The sequence below is a fragment of the Aethalodelphis obliquidens genome, unplaced genomic scaffold (genome assembly GCF_003676395.1).
Source record: "Aethalodelphis obliquidens isolate GAN/ISIS:26980383/991018 unplaced genomic scaffold, ASM367639v1 scaffold3, whole genome shotgun sequence".
In the NCBI taxonomy this organism is placed as follows: domain Eukaryota; kingdom Metazoa; phylum Chordata; class Mammalia; order Artiodactyla; family Delphinidae; genus Aethalodelphis; species Aethalodelphis obliquidens.
In genome coordinates, this window is record NW_020837947.1 from 50,967,094 (window position 1) to 50,981,207 (window position 14,114).

Sequence of the window (14,114 nt, forward strand, 5' to 3'; positions counted from 1 at the left end):
AAATGCAGATTCCTACTGTAATGAGATTCCATTTTATACCCATTTGTTGTAAATTTTAAGAAGTCTGACAATATCAAATGTTGAGAGGGAGTGATCAACAGGATCTCTCGTAAATAGCTGGTGGAAGTGTAAATTGGAAAAGCCACTTTGGAAAGCTGTTGGGCATTATCTATTAAAGTTGAATATTCACATATCCTACAACCCAGTAATTCCAATGCTAGATGTAAACTTTTTTAACATGTGAACCTGGAGGCATTTGTAAACCTCCTCATGGCAACATTGTTGTAACAGAAAAAAGAAAAACATCTGGAAGCAATCCAAATGTCCATTGACAGGAGAAGGGATAAAGTGTGGTATGTATATTAAACAGCAGTCAAAACAAATGAACTGCCACTATAAACATCAATATGGGTGAATCTCAGGAAAACAATGTTGAGTAAATAAAAAAGGTCACAGAAAATTACATCTAGCATTGGATCTCCTTTTTAAGCTAAAAATAACAAACTAAATAATATACCTTTTAGGAATACATATAGTATTAAACTACGTGTCTTAAAAATCATGGGAATGATAAATACAAATTAAGGATAAAGGTAACCTTGGATTAGGAAGTAAGGAGAATGGGATGGAGGAAGGCCACACTGTCAGAAGTAAGCTGTTGTCAGTATTCTAGTGCTTGTGCCGGTGGTGGGTTCACTATATATATTTTACAAGGATTTAAAATTATGAATTATACATTTGTAATTATAATTTATAAAAGATTTATAGTTTTTTAATTGTAGCAAAGCAAATTATCCTATAATTTAGCAACTTAAAACAATATTTGTTATTTCACATAGTTCCTTGGGTCAGGCATCTGGGTGCATCTTCGCTGGGTGGTTTGGCTCAGAGTTTCTCACGAGGTTACAGTAAAGCTGTGAGTCAAGGCTGCAGGCTCTAAAAGAGCTGGAGGATCTGCTTCCAAGATGGCTCACTCACATGGCTCTTGGCAAAAGGCTCAGTTCCTCAATACATGGGCCTCTTCATAGGACTGCTCATAACATGGCTTCCCCCACTATAGCAAGTAATGAGAGAGAGAAAGAGACAGACAGAGACAGAGAGAATATGAGAGAGAGAGAGACCAAGAGGGAAGCTGCAATGTCTTTCATAAAACTAATATTGAATTAACACACCATCACTTTTGCTGCATGCTATTGATCACACATACCAACCTTGAGACAAAGTGGAAGGGGACCACACAAGGTACGACTATTCGGATGCAGGGGTCACTGGGCACCATCTTAGAGGCTGCCTACCACCATAATAAAATAAAAAAGAACAATGCATGGACCAATGATGAAAGTGTGTTAAGAAGCAATTATGTGTACCTGAAGCTGGAAAATAAACAAATAAATAAATAAATGCATTCAGTTCTGAAGACAACAGGATACGGGGGAAGGAGTGAGATGAGCTTTAAATCTAGCTCTACCACTTTCCAACTTTATGACTTTGGGCGATTCATTTGACTTCCTTCCATTTATAAAAAAGGGATGAGGATATTTACTTGCCTCTTAAAATTTTTTTAATTATGAAAATATTCAATCATACATGAAATTGAATAACAAATACCATATACTCATCATCCTAAATCAACAACTTTCTAGATTTTAGCATACTTGCTTTACCTATTTTTTCCCCTCCTGAAATGTCATAAAGCAAGTTCCTGACACTGCATTATTCTATCCCTATATACTTTAGTATGCATCACTTAAAAATACGGACATTTTTCTTGCAGACTAACACATAAAATTAATAATTCCTTTGCAATATCTAATATATCAAAACTATGGCTCAGATTTCTTTAAATGTCTCAAAACTTACTTTTTTACAGTTGGTTTGATAGAACCAGGATTTAAACAAAGTCTACACATTACATTTGGTTTGGTATGCCCCTTAAAAATCTTTCAACTTAGAGGAGTCCTTGTACTCATTCCCATTTTACCCTCTTGTCTTGTTAAATAAATTCAGTCAGTTGTAGAATATCTTACATGCTGGATTGGTCTGTTTGCTTCCTTGTGAAGCTATTTCACTTGTTCGTCTCCCTCCTATGTTTCTAGAAAATTGGAAGTTAGACCTACAGGCTTGAGGAGATTTAGATTCAACTATATGGGCAAGAATATTTCATAGGTAGTTTTGTATACTTCATAATGCACCACACCAGGAGGCACAACTATGTGGACTCCCCACTCCTAGTGATGCTGTCAGTGGTTAGTGGTTGCAGGTGGTGTCAGCCTGAGGCCTCCATTGCAAAGTTCCCCACCAACCTCTCATCTACTGATGATTGTTGCCTGAATTGATTATTTCGTAAGGAATTACAATATGGTGATTTCCTAATCCTATCCTTTATTCCCCTTCTATTAGGTGGAATTGTGTTATAAACTTTCTTTCACCAGCCTGAGCTATTTGGTTACCACATTAGAAGAGGCAGTTGTTCCCAGTTTCACATCCTCTCAGCCTGCCTCCTACTACAGCCACTGCTGAAGCAACCTGCTTCCTGCAGGTGTAACCTGACAGCATCTCTCCTCATACATCTCACGTTCTACCCCCAAGTTCCTCTGACTCCATGAAGGTGGGACATCTGCTAGCACTCACAGGACAGCTTAGAAATGTGACGGGGCTAAGGTCCCAAGGGGAAAATATTGATCAATGGGCCATGGAAGCTGGTTGATAACTGCTCCTCTCTTGCATCAAGCTGACAATTATGAGGTATATTCTACATAGCAATTCAAGGAGTCCCTGCAGGCTCAAGGCCTTATAGCCCACTGTGATGACTAACTCAAGAACACCCTTGTATTGACTTGCCGTTTCACTCTCCTAGTCATCCGCTGCTGTTTCCTGAGAATGCTGTCCAAAATATACTACCTAAAAGTAAGCCCTTGTCCCAGGTTCAGCTTTCAAGGGGGTAAGCCAGACTAAGACACCACTAAATGTAATTCTTTCAGGAAGGGCAGGATAAATGCTCAATTCTTTCATTATATTGCAAATACTCAATTAGTTATGTCTAATAATGAAAAAGATTTATAGGTCATCAATGAATTTCAATCAATTGTACTTGTCTTACTCTTTTCCGATGCTCAGATTGTCCCTTTTTCAGCCAGTAGAAGCTCCTTTATGCTGATAGCATTTTCCCTTTGACTTGTCCCATTAGACTTTAGACTTTAATAGCTTCTGGCACAACAGGGTGTCCCAGGCTCATCATGCACATTTCTAGCCCCAGACCTGACATCTGGCATTCCTCCAAAGAATGTCCTTCCTTTTAATTGGAAATGATGTATTAAAAGTACAATATGAACGCTAAAGGTGCTCATTGGTACACGATTATCATTACTTCTAGGACTTTTCAAGGGATAAAGCAAGTAAATTTTTTTTCCTTCTTCAATAAATGTAAAATTTTCCTTGTTGGGATATAAGAAACATTTTTTTTCCTGAAATGTACTTACTTATTTTTTAAAAATTTATTTTATTGAAGTATAGTTGATTTACTATGTTAATTTCTGCTGCACAGCGAAGTGATTCAGTTATACATATATAGATATATATATTCTTTTCCATATTCTTTTCCATTATGGTTTATTACAAGATATTGAATATAGTTCCCTGTGCTATACAGTAAGACCTTGTTGTTTATCCATTCTATATATAATAGTTTGCATCTGCTAATCCCAAACTCCCAATTCTTCCCTTCCCCACCCCCCTCCCCCTTTGTAACCACAAGTCTGTTCTCTATATCTGTGAGTCTGTTTCTGTTATAAGAAACACTTTTCAAAAGGAAAAATCATAAGTTCATACTATTTCCAATTCACCTTTAATCTTACATGGATTCTACTTACTCTGAAAATCATTCATAACAACTCTAATATTGGTTTTTACCTGTAATATACAAGAATAGTTTGAAAGTAATAATATCTGTATTTCTACTAGCAATAAGACACTGAATGAAGTTTAAGACTTCTTTGTAAATCTATTTATCCTGAGAGCATATTCTTCGGTGAATGTACAGTGAAAACAGTATTTTCTGAAGTCATTAAATTAATTACTTGGTGTGATTATACCACCAACTTAATATACAGTTGGGTAATTTGCTTCAGTTGTTTTCAAATTTTAGGAATCACATTTTTCTTTTGAGTTTAAAATTATTTTGAATATGTAAAATATATATATATATATGATTCTAAAGTCAAAACTATATAGTCAAGGTATATTCATCAGAGTACTTTGCTTGCGTGCCTGTCCTTTCCACCAGTTTTCCCCCCTCCCAAATGTATAAAAATATATATTTGTAGTTCACCTATCTAAAAAAATAGCATACTATACTGTTCTGCACCTTGGTTGTGCTTTTGTTGTTGTTTAAAGCTGACATATTTTCTGGAGATATACGAGACAGATTTTCTGGAGATGGCCCTCACTCTTTTTCAGAGTTGCATAGTGTTTCATTGTATAGATCTACCCCAGTTTATTCAGCTAGTATGGTTATTTGGTTTGTTTCCAGTCTTTTGCTATTACAAATAATAGTGCAGTGAAAAACCTTGTGCATAAGTCATTTTATATTTTGGGAAGGATTTCTGGAATTCGGATTTCTGGGTCAAATGTATATTGTAATTACACACAGTATATAAACATATATGTAATTTTGCTAGGGATTATCAAATTCCCTTCCATAGGTGCTGCTTACACAGCATTTTACATTCTTACTGGTAATATGTACCATCCCTGTTCTCTAGCCTGCCAACCCAGTAGGTGGTCAAACTTTTGGATTTTTGCTGATCAGATTATTGCCTCCTTTTATCATTCTGCCCCAAGATATATGCCATGCTTTCATCTACTTTTGGAAGCACTCTCTTAGCATAAACAATAGGTGATTGTTTTGAGGGTGATAGGAGGGTGGCTGCAGTATCCCTATCTATTTCCACTCACCTAATCATGGAAATGCTAAAGCCCAAAGCATACACCATCCGTGTTAAGACCTTGTATTTCCAAAGGCTGGTTCGAGTTTCTGGCCAAAGAAAAGGACATCAAATATGACCTCACTTCTTTCTAAGGTCAGCAGAATGCAGAGAGACAGCAAGTGAAGTCCACTAGTACTTTACCAGCTTCAGGATCTTTAGAAAGGTGAAGGAGGAACTGTGACCATCTTTTGTCAGCTTTCTGTCTCCAGAAAAATCCCAATGCCAAGGAGATGTCCCTGTGTATGGCTGGAGGTTTCCACAGATTGTAGAGTGACTACTCTCTAATCTGCAGGGCTGCTCACACCCAGGACCTCTTCTGCTGCTTTGTAGGAGTAAATGTCATGGATGGGAATTTTTTTCTTTCAGCATCTCCCATTTCCCTGTATTCTTATGGGCGATTTTGCCCCCCAGGGGACATTTGGCCAGGTCCTCAGACAAATCTGGTTGGAGAGGGGTACCACTGGCACCTAGTGAGTAGAAGCCAGGGATGCTGCAAAACATCTACTATGCACAGGACAGTCTTCACCCCCGGCCCCCTGCCTACCATAACAAAGGATTATTTGCTCCAAAATGTCATTAGTGCCAAGGTAAGGAACCCTGCTGTATTCTTCCTTTATGCACACATTCACAGACATCCTCAAAATGACTATCATCAGTGACAGAGGAAGGGCAGAGTCACAGATTCTCCCTCTCTGCACCTCCAGAAGTCACTAGCAATTCAGATATCTCTTTAGTCAGACTCTAAGGAGTTATGTATTTATCTGGAAGATTAAATAATAAATACCATTTTAACCTTCTAAAAACTGATTATCATTAGGTATAATGCAAACTTTTAACTCTAGGAATAAAGGAAAGTGCTATTTATTTAAAGTAAATGGGACTAAAAGTTCCATGAATAATCAAAAACTTGGTTAATAGAGTATGACCAGAGAATAATGCTCTTGGCTTCTGTGGAGAAATTAAAGTACATGCTGTGAATTGGTATTAAGGAAATTGCATGAAAAGTTAGTCTTAAAGTACCATGCTGCTAAAGAAACAGCCTCAGGTGCACAATATATCACATTCAGTCCTTATCTCCCTTCCTTTTTTTCATGACTTCTTTCACCTTGGATAACCCAGAAGCTCAGGCCTTGGAACTTTTTAGAATGGTAAGGTATCTCACTCTCCACATTTATTTTCATCTAGAACAGACCTGAATTTTATTGCCGGGAGTGTGTTATCTCTTTCACAGGAATTGTTTTTGAACTTCGGCCTGCCTTATTTATTGGGCCAGACTGTTTTTAATACTTATGAGCATAATTCACTTTATCTAAAATGTACCCTTGAAAAGTTATGCCTAAACTGAATTTTTGGAAATAAAATTGGATTGTTAAATCACAAGGGAAATTTGCCATTCAAAGGGAGTCTGAGGCTAAACCTTTTTAGAGAAAGCATCTTTTGTGCAAAGTGAATAATTACTCCTTAATTTGCCCGTTTTTAAGTCTGAATTTTTTTATGTAGCCCGAGTCTAGTCCAGTATTAGGCATGATGCTAATTTAAAAAATATCAATCATGAATTTGAAAGGATTTTGAAAGTTAAAGAGAGTTTTACAAGCTATTTTTTTAGGGTGTAAAACTCGGTAATATATCTTTATTATTAACAAGGGTTTGTTAACACTTGTTTTGGGTGATGAGAAAGGGGTCAAGATGCTAGACATACATGATAAAAAATAGGTAGCATTACAGGACCACACTGACAACAATGAGAAGTAGTTGGTAACCTGTTACTTAGACAGTAATGTTGTAGCTAAGAACATGGATTCAGAAACCAGATTACCTGGGTTTACTTTCCTGCCTAGTGTGGCCTTAGGCAATTTACACGACTTGGCTGTGCCTCAGTTTCCTCATGTGAAACACGGAGAATACTAATATTATCTACTTAACGGGGTTGTTTTCAGGATTAAATGAACTAATACATGGGCTGTATGTAAGTGGAAGCACTAGAGTCAGTGGTAGTTTTGGATTCTCGACGGTGAGCGGAGCTTCCTTCTACAAGTGTCTCTCTGCACCCGTTCAGGGGGCACTGCTGGTTCTGCCTGAGCTGTACACATGGGAACTGAGGCTCAGTGAGGCGGCCAGAGACAAGGAATGAGGACACACCCTGGGGAAATAAAAAACAAAAAACACCCTTTCTGCGGGGCTACGCCACCTTTCCTAGGTTGGGAGCAGAGGTCACGAGCGCTCAGCCCCACGTCCGGATTCTGCCTCCCACCTCACTCCACATGAGCCGTGGCCCACAGCTCCTGAAGCCCCACAGTCCAAGGGGCAGTCCTCACGCCAGTCCACCACCACTGCCAGGGCTTGGCGGCCGATGGCTTCCCAGAGGAGCTGGCGCCTCCGCCTGAGCCCTTCCTTCCGGAGGGCTGGAGGCCGCGAGAAGACCATTAGTAGACACCGATCCTCGTTCACGACACATATTTATGCGTGCCCACTCTGCGCTGCGCGGTGGGAATCCTACGACGATTCAGACTCGTCCCAGATTCAAGGGGCTGGGGCACCACTCGGGGCCCACAACCCGGTCTCTGTCACCCTCTGTCCTCGCAGGCAGGGACGAGAATGTGGGAGGAGCTGATGTTTTCATCCTACCTCGCCTTCCGGGGTTCACCTCCAAAGCCCCGCCCCTCCGGGCCGTTCACGGCTGCGCCGTAAAGTAGGAAAAAATTCTTTGCCGCAGAACAGCCCGCCTCCGTCTTTACGGCAAGCCGCGTTTGACGCTCACAATATGGCGTTCCCCACTTAGGCAGTGCTGTGGCTGCTACCCTAGATGGCCGTGGGCAGTGCTGACTTGGGGCTGTTGTCTGTCTAACCCAGGCTGCAGAAAGCTGCAGTTAAAGTTCGTTTCTGGTCACGGCTCCAGAAACCCACCCTCCTCTGAGGGTCAAGAAGCGCTGCTTCCGTCTAGTTCCCGCAAGTTCCTCATCTGCTTCTAGCTTGTTTCCCGCGCCACCTCCGGACACCCTCAAGTCCCTGACACCCCCAGACTCAAACTATGAGCCTTCGGCAGCTGCTTTTGCGCTTGCCCTGTTATCTCGGGGCCTTGGGGCCCCGACGTGGCCCCCTCGACACCATCTCCTCGGTGGTCTCCTGGCGTGGTCAGTCCTCCAGGTCCCCGGCCCACTGGAACCAAGTGGTGTCAGAGGCGGAGAAGATCGTGGGCTACCCCACGTCCTTCATGAGCCTCCGCTGCCTGCTGAGCGACGAGCTCAGCAACATCGCTATGCAGGTGCGGAAGCTGGTGGGGACTCAGCACCCTCTGCTTACCACAGCCAGGTGAGCTACTCCCTCTCGCCCTGACACACTCGCACCCACTCGGGTCCTTTTTTCTGGCCTATACACCCTTTCCTCCCTCTCTGAGACTGACTAACTGCTTATCCCTTTTTACCTCTTCCTTTCCTCAGCCATCCTAGGCATTCGATGTTGTGTCTTCTCTATTCTACTCACCTTAACTTAACTAACTGTTTGCGGAGGAAGAATGAGAACACGTGCGCTTTTCGCGTTTTTGCTTCTTAACTAGTGAAGGTGAAGTCACAGTGATTTGTGGAGAAATCGAGTAGGGATGTGGGTTTGAGTCGCTTCCTAGAAATAGTCTTTTAAAAGTGGGATAGGTTTATTTTTGGTTCCGCATTATTCGAGAGGTCACCTCTAAAAAGAATGGGGAGGGGGAGATAGGCCGAAAGTTAGTTACTTGCAACGTTTGTCTCAGGCTTGAAGTAGGAATTTATCTAGTCAGTAGTCATTTTCCCCTCGGGATTTTTGTCACTTATGCTGAACTACTATTGTGAAATCTGCCATTAGGACTTTAAGGACCACAACTTTTGGTTCCATTTTTAAAAACTCCAACTTTTTATTAATAAATAATTTCAAACATACTGAAAATTTGCAAGAATAAAAATAATACAAAGAACATACTTTATAATCATATTCACCTATGGTATACATACATACGTATACTATTCACATGTATATGTAAACAGAATACATACACACACACACACACACACACACACAGAGATATATTTTTCCTGAATCATTTTGGGGTACATTGCATATGTCATGGTCCTTTACCCCCAAGTACTTCATTTCATAAGCATAGGGATATTCTTTACATAACTACATTAATCAACTTACTTTTAATATTGATACAGTACTTTTATTTAATCTACCATTGATAGTCCACTTTTGTTAATTGACCCAATAATGTTTTTTTTATAGCATTCTTTCCTCTTTAGTACAGGATCCAGCCTAAGATGAGCTATTACTTTAGTTGTCATGTCTCTTTAGTCTCCTTCAATTGAGAATATTTCCACAGTTCTTCACTTTTATGACTGGAGCATTGGTTCTCAAATGGTGCAGTCTGCCCACTAGGGAACATTTGGCAGTGTATGGAGATGTCGCAACTGGGGCATGCTACTGGTGTTTAGTAGGTAGAGGCCAGGGATGTTGTTAAACACCCTACAATGCCCAGGACAGCCCCCTACAATGAAGTATTAGGTGCACCAAGATGTCAGTAGTACCAAGGTGGAGAAATCCTGGACAAAAATTATCTTTTTAAAAAATATTTTCTTTAAACAAAAAAAACACTTGAAATAATTGGAGATTCACATGCAGTTGGAAGAAATAATGCAGAGAGAGCCAATGTACCCTTTATGCAGTTTCTCCCCCCAGGCAGGATATTGACACTGATACAGTCAAGATGCAGAACGTTTCCATCACTACAAGCATCCCTCACCTTGCCCTTTTATAGCCACCCTCACTTCCCTTGCTCATCCTCTTGCTTTAATTTTTTATGAGACACTTGCTATTTCTTTGTTACTAGTTACCAATAGCAATAGTAGAGTGATTTTATTTCTTGGCATCACTCCCAGTTATCAGGAATGTCATTTTATGAGTAGGCTAAACTTGTCCTGAAGCTGGAATGTTAGTTCTCCAGAGATTCTAGATGATACACACTCAAAACACACATACGTATATATTTTAAAGCTTATTAATGAAACGAATGAGCTTACCACCCAATTGAAGAAGTGTAACTTTATCAATCCTATTGAACCTTCTCTCTTCACTGGTCCATCTCCCTGATCCCCACTCTACTGAGTTTTGTGTTTATTTTTCTTTCAGAAATTACACGAGTGTTTCCTTAAATAGTAATGTGTATAATTTTGCTCATTTTTGAAATTTATAAATATACTAGTTTATTGCATGCAGTCCTTTATGACTTGCTTTTAAATTCGACATTGTTTCTGAGATTTATCCCTGTTATGTTTAACTATACTTCATTAGTTTTTCACTGGTGTGTAAAATCCTACTGTGTAAATGTACCACAGTCTTCTTTCGATCAGCCTTTGGGTTGTTTGCAGGTTTTGGTGCTATGAAAAGTGCTGCTGTGAATATGCAGCATGCGTCTCCTGGTGTACTTGTCTTGAGAGAATAAAGGCGTGTGTGCACATGTGTTCAGCTTTAGGAGATAGTAAATTGTTTTCCGAAGTGGTTGTACCAGTGTACGTTCTCACTAGCAGTGGCTGAGTTCAGGTTACTCTGTGTTCTCACAACACACGAACCATGAAGTGTCTTAATTTTTGCTAATCAAATAGTGGGTTTTTCTGTATGTAATGGGAATGATAGTGTTAGCGGTGGAGGTTGTAGTAGTACAGTCAGCCCTCTGGATCTGTAGGTTCCACAACCACAGACTGAACCAAGTGTGGATCGAAAATACGCAGGGGAAGAAAAATTTCAGAAAGTTCCAAAAAACAAAACTTGAATTTGCTGTGCACCAGCAAATATTTTTATAGCATTAACATTGTATTTACAACTATTTACATAGAATTTACATTGTATTAGGTATTGTAGGTAATCTAGAGATGATTTAAAGTATAGGGGACGATGTGCCTTGGGTTATATGCCATTTTATATGAGAGAATTGAGCATCCTTGGATTTTCATATCTGTGGGGGTTCCTGGCTCCAATCCTCCTGGACTGTATATTACATTGTGCAGATGCATATTGTAGTCTCTGTAATAAAGTGTTGAAGTGAAAAGGGCAGAACTAGAAAGAGCCTTATTAATGTATGTATTCTGAGAATTGCAGTTCGTCTACTTAAATGTCAGAGCATCATTTGGGGTCTTAGAGAAGATTCCTTCTGAGGGCACCAGAGACACCCTAGATGAAAGCGTGTAAGACTGATGGCTCTGAAACTTCCCTGACTGTATGTAGCCTACCCTGCCTGCCTAGTCCCATATTACAGTGAAAGAATTGAAAAGGAACAAAATAGTAAGTTTCAGCAAAGTTGTAGTAACATATATAGATTATTTTGTAAGAAAAGGAGGAGCTAATCTGCATATAGTTTTATTACATTTATTTAAATTATTTAAACAGTCTAAACTCACAGGCAGCTAATGAACAAAAAACTTTTGGGGAGGGGGTTGTGCATATATCTGTTTTAGCAAAGAAGCAGGCATCTGATCCATAGGGTAGGCAGATTGTGGTTATCGTAAATTATAGCTAAAAAACATGGATTAAGCAGCTATATTGTTTCACGTACTGCACCTTACTTTGTTGAAATCTTGTGAGCAAAGAAAGCATTGATAATTAAGAGAGAGAGCCTCTCAGGATGCTATCCAAAGGACACAAATACCCCATAGAGTTAATATAGTTAGGACCATAGGAAATTGGATTTGGTAAATTCTTTTACTAGTTCCATTTTACATTATTTACTTAAATCAACATTCTAATCCCTTGGGTCATTTTACTTTTTGGGTAGATATACATGGTATTGATATATTAGGGGTGAATCATATCTTATGGCCCTAAAATTTAGATGTATAGTGACATTTTTGGCAAACAGAAGGAGAAAAAAAGGAAATCACCATAATTCAGTATTCACTACCTTCTCTTTCTTTACCTAAGTTATCTCACCAAGAAAAAGGAAAAAAGGCCTAGAAGTATATTTTTATAACAATTTAATTGAGAAATGAGATTAAATTTAAAATCTTGAGATTTAGTGAGATAATGATCTTATTACTAGGAACAATGTAGCAATTAGCTAATTTTTTACTCTTGTTCTACATGTTCTAGTTTCTCTGTGTTGTAAGTTCCAATTAGATAAATAATCCTTAATTCAATGTTTGTTAAAGCTTATGGAGGAATATAAAGAATTCTAAAACATGGACCATGTCCTTTGAGAATAGACATTGTGTTGGACACAAATATATTTACAAATATCAAAAGGAGGTAAATGACTTGTTACTAATGAGTAGTAGAGATATATTAGCTATTGCATTTAGAGATACTGAAGTGGCCTGGCGAAAGGTAAACCCTGTATGATATTACTTAATGTGGAATAAAATATAAAACAATCTAGTGAATATAACAAAAAAAGAAACAAATTAACAGGTACAGAGAACAATCTGGTGGTTACTAGTAAGGAGAGGGAAGGGGGGAAGGGCAAGATAGGGGTAGGGGATTAAGAGGTACAAATTACTAAGTATAAAATAAATAAGCTACAAGAATATGTTGTATAACACAGGGAATATAGCTAATATTTTATAATAACTGTGAATGGGGTATAACCTTTAAAAATTGTGATTCACTATGTTGTACACCTGAAACAGACACTATTGTACATTAACTATACCTCAGTAACAAAAATAAAAAAATTAAAGTGGCTGGAATAGTAGAGGACCTTTCATGAAGAAACTGGGATGTGATTGGGATAGATGGATAGAAATTACATGGGTAGTGTTTTAGAGTGGTGGTACTATATTACAATTTTTTTTCTTCTTGATTCTTTTTTCTTCTTTCTCAGGCTGTCATACCTCTACTAGGCATAGGGAGGACCTTAAAAGCAAGAATAAGCAGTACAGTAAAGTAAAATGAACAGCATGAATGGAGCTAGAATAGCTAAAACAATATTGAAAAAAAAAACAAAGAAGAAAGTGGGAGGAGTCATTCTACCTTATGTTAAGCTTAATATATATAGCTTAATTGATCAAGACAGTGTTGTATTGGCAGCGGAATAGACAGATTGAGGGAACAGAATAGAGAACTCAGAAATAGATTAACACAAATAATACCCAATTGATTTTTGACAAAGGTGCAAAAGCAATTCGATGGAGGGAGGATAGTCTTTTCAACAAATGCTGCTGGAACAATTGGACAGTATAGGCAAGAAAATGAACCTTGACCTAAACCTCACACCATATTAAAAAGAAAGGTCTATGTAAAATGGAATTGAATGTGAAATGTAAAACTATAAAACTTAAGAAAACATAGGAGAACATTTTTGGGACCTAGGGCTAGGTAAACAGTTCTTAGACGTGAAACCAAAAATGCAGTTCATTAAAGAAAAAATATAATAATTGGACTTAATCAAAATTGAAAACTTTGCTCTGCAAAAAGACCTTGTAATAGGATGAAAAGATTAGCCACAGGAAGAAAACATTTGCAAATCACTATCTGAAGAAGGACTTGTATCCAGAATATGTAAAGAACTCTCTAAACTCAGTGGTAAGAGAACGAACAATACAATTAGGAAATGGGCAAAAAGAGCCTTTAAAGATGGCAAGTAAGCATATGAAAAGTTGTTCAACATTATTAGCCATTAGAAAAATGTAAGTTAAAACCATGATGAGATACCACTACAAACCTATTAGAATGGCTAAAATAAAAAATACAATATGAAGTCCTGGTGAGAAACTAGATTTCTCATACATTGCTGATGGGAATGTAAAAATGGTACAGCCACTCTGGAATACAGCGTGGCAATTTTTTATAAAATTAAACATACACTTAACATACAACCCAGCTATCACACTTGTGAGCATTTATCCCAGAGAAATAATAACTTATATCAAAACCTATCATGAATGCTTGTAGCAACCTTATTTGTAACAGCCAAAAACTGGAAACAACCCATATGTCATTCAAAGGTGAGTGGTTGAACAAACTGTGGTACAACCATACAATGGAATACTACTCAACAATGAAAAGAAATGAACTATTAATGTGAATATACTTAACACTACCAAACTGTATACTTAAAAATAGCTAAGATGGTAAATTTTATGTGTATTTTACCACAACTAAGGAAAAAGTCAA

At 38.5% G+C, this 14,114-nt stretch overlaps 1 protein-coding gene across 2 annotated transcripts in view; it reads left to right on the forward strand.

Annotated features, from left to right (window-relative positions):
• Positions 1-7,680: 7,680 nt before the first annotated feature.
• Positions 7,681-14,114, forward strand: part of PDSS2 (decaprenyl diphosphate synthase subunit 2) — a 257,101-nt gene continuing 250,667 nt past the window's right edge. Inside the window, exon 1 of one of the 2 annotated variants that reach the window (XM_027089390.1) lies at positions 7,681-8,294. In XM_027089390.1, coding sequence (XP_026945191.1) covers positions 8,014-8,294 — 281 coding nt within the window. In that variant the 5' untranslated portion in view covers positions 7,681-8,013. The remainder of the gene's footprint in view (positions 8,295-14,114) is intronic. The other variant, XM_027089396.1, reaches the window with a different exon arrangement.